The sequence below is a fragment of the Thunnus albacares genome, chromosome 12 (genome assembly GCF_914725855.1).
Source record: "Thunnus albacares chromosome 12, fThuAlb1.1, whole genome shotgun sequence".
NCBI classification, from domain to species: domain Eukaryota; kingdom Metazoa; phylum Chordata; class Actinopteri; order Scombriformes; family Scombridae; genus Thunnus; species Thunnus albacares.
The window spans coordinates 15,706,655-15,714,733 of NC_058117.1; the positions used below are offsets into that span (position 1 = coordinate 15,706,655).

The 8,079-nt window shown below is 39.7% G+C and overlaps 1 protein-coding gene across 1 annotated transcript; it reads right to left on the reverse strand.

Moving 5' to 3' along the window:
* Window positions 1-1,221: 1,221 nt before the first annotated feature.
* snorc (secondary ossification center associated regulator of chondrocyte maturation) lies at window positions 1,222-8,035 on the reverse strand. Its single transcript, XM_044366976.1, has 3 exons — window positions 7,299-8,035; window positions 2,485-2,652; window positions 1,222-2,378 (listed from the first exon to the last, which is right to left on the reverse strand). The coding sequence occupies exons 1-3, from the start codon at window positions 7,375-7,377 to the stop codon at window positions 2,269-2,271; spliced, it is 357 nt and encodes a 118-aa protein (XP_044222911.1). The 5' UTR covers window positions 7,378-8,035; the 3' UTR covers window positions 1,222-2,268.
* Between the last annotated feature and the right edge of the window lie 44 nt (window positions 8,036-8,079).

Here is an 8,079-nt window from a genome sequence, read left to right on the forward strand (position 1 = left end):
GTTGTTCCAAGCATCTTGGAGAACAAGTTTCTGTTCTTCTGTGGATTTAGGTGACTCAGTTGGTTCTATCTTCATGTAATCCCAGACAGACTCGATGTTTAGATCAGTTCTCTGGGGGGAGGGGGGGTAAGAATTTAAACATCCAAAGTGCCTGAAACTTTTGCACAGTATTGTATATATTGATTTTCTACTTTTTAGGTCAAGTCCTAGTTTCAGTCTCTTGTGGTCTTTATATCAAAGCTTAAATCTTGTGGTGATCAATCAAGCACAATCACTCCAATATTGTGATTTCTGTACCAGTATTGTTATTGTCTGTCAGTGGAAATCAGTCTTCCTATCTTAAAGCGACAAACTAAAAGCCACACACAGAGCGTTCAGCGGTTGAAGTCTGTGAGAACCTGCAGAGACAGATTTTGACTGTGATTATTTCAGAGACTACTGGTTTCGGGTACGGCAATGACTCGACTGTATTCAGAGTGTGGAGCTCCAGTTTTTGCCAGAATGGTTTTTATCAGAATTATCAGAAGATCCTTAACTTGTTATTTCAGATCTTTTTAAGCAACATTGTGAACTTTCCCTCAACAGTCAGCAAATGAGAAACGTTTTGGGACCGTTAATGTGGCATGTCCCTTTCAGTTTTTGAAAAAAAACTTTTTTTTTTTTTTTAAGTAAATGCAAGTGCAGCTGCTATCAGCCACACTGCCACCTACAGTTGTGAATCAGTGTGACAAGTTGTGATCTTTCCTCTGTGTTTTTGGACCATAACGACTCAGATGTATTTTGTAAAGAGTCTCTTTTGAATAATTATTTGAGACAATTACACTTAACATACTCTGCAGCATTTTCTACATGAATTAATTCATTTAAAAGTACATTTTAACAACAACAACAAAAAAGACAACAAACAGTAAAAGTACAAAGTAGTTCTATAGTAATAATGTGGTATGATTTGTTATAATTATAGTCAAGTTTTCATGCTTAGAGAAAATTATTTAAATTTAAAAACAGGCCTTGTTTTATTTGTATAAATTTATTTTATTGACTTGGACTTGAACTACAAACTGTTAGTTTTCATTCCTCAGTGCTAACTGACCCCCCAAAAGTAGACAAAAGATGATTATGATTTTTAAAAATAATATTTTTCTCCATAAACATGTTGTTCACTGTGATGAAAAAACAACAACAACAACAACAACAACACACACACATACAAGAGTCACAGACGTTTGGCAATTCATTTATTTTTAACTGTTCTCAAACAAAATAATTGGGCAGTGACATTACCATGGCAACTTCCAGCTGTATGACTGAGTATTGCGGACTCTGAGGCATATAAAAAAAGACAAAATAATTTTACCAAGTCCCCCCATCGCCACCACCCTTGTAACCTTTTCCAGCTGCAAATTAAACAAAAACTACAAACACTCACTTGAGTGCAAACACACATTCATCCATGTTCTCATTTTATATTTACTCTGCCGGTAAAACAAATAAACCAAGTACCCTTTTTACATTTATTGAGGCTTTTTAAAAATGTTTTCCTCTTATTTTGACTCTACAAATGTTTGTAAATGGTGCAATACAAACTTTAAAGCTTGTACACGGGTAACACCAGGGGATTATTTTTGCAATTTTGGCACAATGTAAAATCATTGGGAAAGACTCGTAGAAATAAATGCGTAGGCAGATGAAACTAAAATATCTTTTCATGTTGGATGTAAAAATGTGAGAAAACAAACTAACACAATGGATATGAAGGGCAACACTTTCACAAAGAGATACACTCTCTCAAGCATACACGCTTCATGTAGAAATAAAAGCAAACACATGCAGGATACTTCACAACAAACTCTCAAGACAAGAAAATCAAACTACAAGGAAACAAACAGCCCACAAACATGAAAAACACTTTTGAACACATGCGTAAGATCTTGAAAAGGTCAAAGTAAAAAGCGGAACAAAATTAAAAATGACACTGGAAGAGCCAGCCAGTTTCTAACATTACACCTTCAGTAATAAGTGGACATGTGTGAGTGTCTTGTAAATATCGTGCAGAGCAGCGTATCGTTTCTCAGTCAAGGGACCTGCCACATTTTCCAGCATCTACAGCAAAGCAAAAGAAACACTCCGAGTAGTCTTTGTATGGAAGACGACGAGTGAGTTATAGGAGTCGAGAGAAAAGCGAAAGACAGACACACTAACTCACAGCCACACACTCATGCTGCGCAAACACATTCAGGACACACACAAGACAGGGATGTTTTCACTCTAGGAGGCGGTGAACTTCCTGAGTGTGATAACAATGAGAGCGAGGAGGACAGATGCTCCCAGGAAGACTGCTATAACGATGGCTGTGATGGCCCCTGGCCCCAGGACCCCTGTACACACACACACACACACACACACAGATATATTTATAATCATGTGAATACATTAAAAAAAGGTGGCTGTGCAAACTAGATCAGTGAATCGTTTCAGTTTTACCTTCTTCCTCGTCCATGGCCTGGGAATGTGTGGTGTCCTCATAGTCGTAAGTGAAGGACTGCTCCGTCATATCCTGGAAAGGGTCTTTGGTGGTGACGTCGTTGGGTGGCTCTCCAGACATGGTGTCCTGGTTGTCCCTGGCTGTCGAAGCAGGGTCTGCGACTGTCTCTGCGGAGCAAGAAAATAATTCTACTTACCATTTCAGCTTCTTGGCTAGCATTGCAGATCTAGAACCAGACTTCTAATCACTTGATCCCTGTATTGACAATGATTGCCTGCTGTGCAGTATTGACTGACTGTGTGTTTTTCTAAGGCGGTAATTTCACTGACGAGGCGCACAACTTTGCTAATGGCTCTGTTTGCCTTTTCTCTGGACATTGAGGCCTTGGGGATTCGGAGCGGCAAACATGGCTCCATCTGTAATGACTCCAACAGCCTCTCTCTGTCTCACTGGGTTAACGGCTCAGGCGCGGGCATAAGGATGTCTTTGTAGAGGATGGACATTTTGTCCGTTTGAGCTACAGGTTGCCTCTTGATGTGTTTCTGTTTTCCATAAGCGCTCAAGGCATCTCGTCTACTGTCGGAAAAGCTCCTCCAATCAGAGTTTGGGTAATTATTTCGGTGGAGTACTGGTAGATATTTCATGTTTCAGTGTACATACGTAGTACGAAGGGGAAGCAGTGATTTGTTGACTGGATGAAGTCTTCTGCCCATTGATTGTCTGTTCCTCTTCCATCCCAAATTGTCCTCCTTTGACATTCCTCCCATCTAAGCATGAAGTTACCCTGAGACTTTTCACATCTCTACAGTAGCCAGAGAAACAAGGTCTCCTTCTAGGCCACATAATTCTGTGTTTCCTAACACAACTCTCTAAGCCTGGCTTCTGGAAACGCTCAACCGAAGAGTGTAAACCGCCAAAACGACTCCGCGATTGTGGTTGCTGCCGTCTCTCTGGTAATTGAACAGCTGTACAGCTTTTCTTTTGAAATGCAGAGGAACAGGGGGAAAATTTGATCTTCATCTCCCCTGAAAAAACAAACTCTTCACATACAAGCCCACCCATTCACACACTCACTGATTCACTTATCCTACCCTCAGCTCTACGCATACCAACAAAACCATACACCAAATATGTTTACACTCAGCTTATTTAACGCTACATATTTACTTTGTAGCCTCTGACGCCCTCAGTAAACTCCTTCACCTTATTTCACGTTTTCTCTACTGTCTTTCCTCATTTCAGAAGTTTTAATTTTATTGCCTCTAATGCAGTTTAAAACATGACAAATGGTCATCAGGAAACCATACAGTATGCATATGATTTAAGTGGCATGTTATCTGTGGTATCTTAAATTCTGATATGCACTTCTGATGTGAGTATTTTGATGCCGCTGTGTTGACTCAGAGTCGTGTGCAGCTTCCTGTCCTGTAGCTGGCTGGAGGTTTGGAGGTCCGGGCCACTGGCCAGCTCAGCCATCAATGAAGCCTTCAGCAGAGGGCACAAAAGCCAGCTTGTGCAGCCGCAGAGAGCAGCGGGCTGCAACCAGTAACAACCGGCCAGGCCCAAACCAGGCACCGGCTGGGCACTGTATGTCAAACAAACTTGTTTATTAAATAGTCCCTGTGTGTAAAAGGCTGTACCTTCTGGACAGCTTGATTTAATGAGAAGGCAAAAAATAATAACATGATGTTTTCCGTTGGCGTTTGTTTCCATGAGGAGGGGTTTACTTGCACTTTTAATTTCTGTTTGATGGAATTAACATAACTGAAGCCTCTGAAAAAACAAAACAAACAAACAAAAAAAATAATATAATTCAACTATCCGCTAGGTCAGTGGTTCCCAACCTTTACTGTCTGATGTACCCTCACAGCCCTATAAGTATCCCTTTATCGACACCATCCATCATCCAAATATGTTTCTTATGAACATATTATAAACCAGAAGTTATTTAGTACCAATAATTTAAGAAATGGTTAAAATATTTTTTTTCATACAATTTAATTATGAGTGGTTGGTTGCTTTGGTCAAATTATTTGTACTAATTATGCATGACTTTTAGCTAACTATTTGTACTGTTTATTCATTTCCTTAGGTATTTCAACTGTTTTTTAGCTAACTTTTTAGCTATCCACCGTAACTGTTGGTTCATTAGTTTTAGCTTACTATTTTAAATATTTACCTGGTACCAAACTAGCTATTTTAGCTGTTTATCTATGCTTTTGGCTAACTATTTCAATTGTTCATCCATTATGCTACTTAGCTAACTATTTCAAATAGTTACCCATTACTGTAAGCTAGCTATTTTAACTGTTTATCTATGCTTTTGGCTAACTATTTCAATTGTTTATCCATTACTTTCAGCAAACTATTTCAACTGTTTATCCATTACTTTTAGCTATTTCAACTGTTTATTCATTACCTTAAGCTACTATTTCAACTGTTTATCCATTATTTTTAGCAGATTTAACTGTCAACCCATTACTTTGACCTATTTCAACTGTTTATCCATAACCTTTAGCTACTATTTCCACTGTTCATCTGTTACCTTTAGCTACTCTTTCAAATGTTCATCCATTACCTTTAGCTAACTATTTCAACTGTTTCCATTACATTTAGCTAACTATTAAAAACTGTTTATCCATTACCTTTAGCTACTATTTCAACTGTTTATCCATTAGGCTACTTTTAACTAACTATTTGAAATATTTATCCATTACCTTTAGTTAACTGTTTCAACTGTTTATCCATTACCATAAGTTAACTATTTCAACTGTTTATCCATTACCTTAAGTTAACTACTTGAGCTATTTATCCAGTAACCTCCAGAGTACAAGTACGCCTTATTGGACATTGCTGCACTAGGTCACACTCCAGATGTCAATCAAGAACCCTCCTTGTTTCATACCACAAAAAAAGTCCACTCATAAAAGACTGGCGGACTGTAAGGAAGGCTGATTTCAGACTCTAAAAATACAGAAGGCCATTTGTTGGTACCTCAGGATTTCACACCAGCAAGAGAGATGACAAAGCATGCAAACAGCTGTGTGTGAAAATCAGCCTGGCCAAGTATTGAAACCGCGAGCATCGCAGCTCAAACATGACATCGACGGTGTCCTTGCTGGAGGTCAGATTTTCCAGGCACAATATTTGACAAGTGCCCAGTGTGGTTTGGATTTTATTCATAAATATAGAAAGTAGGAACATGGTTTGGTTGCTAGAACTGGTCTTCATTTTCAGGGACAAAACTAGTGATGAACCCATTTCTGTAAATGAGGGCAAAGTCTCAGATCAGCCATTTTGAGAAAGATCAAGGAAAGAGTGTGTGAGTAATTGTCACACCATGATGCTTAAGCTTCTTATTCGACACATCTCACCTTGTTTCCCATGCTGAGTCAACCAATGAGGCTGCATGAGACACTGGTTCAATCACTGGGTTGGTGTTGTGGTCAAGGTTGGTGGCACTACTTGAAAACATCACGTACAGTACATGTCAGCAATGTTATTCACAACAGACATGTCTGCACAGGAGGTAGCTGCAGAGTAGAGTCTCACATTATAGTGCAGCAATGAGGAACACACTCATTAATTCTCTTTGGCATGTTTCAGTTTTCTTTTTTTCTAGAAAAACACTTGCTAGGGAGGAATATATGCAACTCAATAACTTCTAATCTCTATCTAGTGTATATATGTCAAAATGGGTTTCCTTGAGTGTGTATGGAGTGTAAAAGGAGACAGTAAACAACTGTTTTTTTTCACAGGACAAGGAGGACATCCTCGACTTGTTATATTCTCATCGTCCCACAACCTTCTTAACCTCAACTCTGACCTTTGGGCCTGAGATTTGGTCAGTCATGTGTTGTTGGGGACCTCTTTTCCAGAACTTTCTTCAAACTGATTTGAGAGGCATCAGAGAAAGGAACAGAGAAGTAAAGAACAGAAACTTGATGAAAGTGAAAGAAAAGACAATGAATGTGCTGATCTGAGAAATTTAAAATAGCTCAGATGCTGAGAACTGACTGTTGTTGTGTAAAAACACTTCCCACATTGCAAGAAAATGTTCACAGATGAAATCAGAGTAATTTCATCTGCGATTGCATCTCCAAACTCACCAGACATACTAAATTAACTCCACACCTGAGGCTGTTTCACTACCTCAGACCCAAACCAATACTACAGCAGGATCACGTCAAGAGGAAAGCAAGTATTCAGTTGCAGACAGACTTCTAACATCAGACATTATAAAAGCAACTGAGTCATCCTGTTTGTCAAAGAGCAGCTTTCACAGCTCTGAGAGCTTCAACAACTGCATCATTTACATCAGGCTGCATACTCGCACATCAACGCCCAAGTGTGTGTGTGCGGGAGGGGGGGAAAGGGAAAAATGGCACATAAACACACCTTTGATACCTACAGAGGACTAAACATCAACCTATTAATCACGTATAGCAGATAAACAGGCATCTATAAGCATTTAGAATATAAAACCTTACATGAAATTGTTACAGAGTTTTAAAGACATCGCTTTAGAGCACAAAAAAAGGTCAAATGTAATTAAAGATTATCTTATTTCTGTCTAAGTAGAGGCCACTGATTTCAGTCACAACTACTCCACTCCTAACCCTAATTTTAACGCCTAACAGCATGCATACATTTCAATTCAAGCTGGATATACTACGTAAATTAGACTGTTCTTGCATGCTTTATCCTCCATTTCTATGATAATTACTTGCAGCACAAGCAGGTGAGATCGAATACTTGTCACCAGCCACAAAAATGAAATGTAAATATGGATCAGACTCTACAGGAGGTTTACCTGTGTGTACAAATGCTACCAAGAGGCCTAGGAACACCAGGATGAGGAATCTGCAGATACTGCTGCCGCTGTGAACCATGGTGGCTGCGAAGGATGAGCGTCAAGAAAAGAGCGAAGCGTCTCCGAAACTCCTCAAGCAGTGATTTCAAACCAGTGACTGACCCTGGGAGACGGAGCGGGAGAAGAGTTCAGGGGAGCGCGGGAGGGAGAAAGGTAGGCAGCTGAGGGGTGAGAGAAGGGGTGGGACTAGGTGTGCCAAGACTGTCTGGACAGTGTGGACTTTGTGAGGACATCATCGCAGGGCCCACCCACTCCAAACTCCTCTGGCCACAGTTGGGTGTGTGTGTGTGTGTGTGTAAAGGGGGGGTGGAGCGGGGACATTTGGTAGGTGCTGACCTTGCCAGGTTACATCACTAAGGTCTCGGCTGGATGTTTTACTCCTTTTCTCTTGAACGGAATATTTGACAGTGAAGTACCAGCACCTCAAAGTTAAAATACTTCGTTGAAACCAAAAGTCATGACTCAACATGCTCCTTTTAGAGCTAAATTATATTATTGGATTAATATTACTAATGCACCAATATGTATATTTTAATGGGGCACTGCAGCAATTTAGAACTGCACTTCCAAACATTGGGGGACTTCTGGATCCTACATTTCCCATAATGCAACCAGCATCTTTTTAACTATGAATGTATAGCTGGGAAGCCCAACATCATCTGGGATATTTTCTTCTTCTTTCTCTCCACTGTTCACTATCTAATAAAGGCAAAAATGCCCA

Excerpts from the sequence above, each read along its gene's own strand:
- snorc (XM_044366976.1), bottom strand. The coding sequence starts at position 7,377 with ATGGTTCACAGCGGCAGCAGTATCTGCAGATTCCTCATCCTGGTGTTC. Across the intron at positions 2,653-7,298 it reads GGTAGCATTTGTACACACAG|AGACAGTCGCAGACCCTGCT; the intron begins GTAAACCTCCTG and ends CTTGCTCCGCAG. Across the intron at positions 2,379-2,484 it reads GGCCATGGACGAGGAAGAAG|GGGTCCTGGGGCCAGGGGCC; the intron begins GTAAAACTGAAA and ends GTGTGTGTACAG.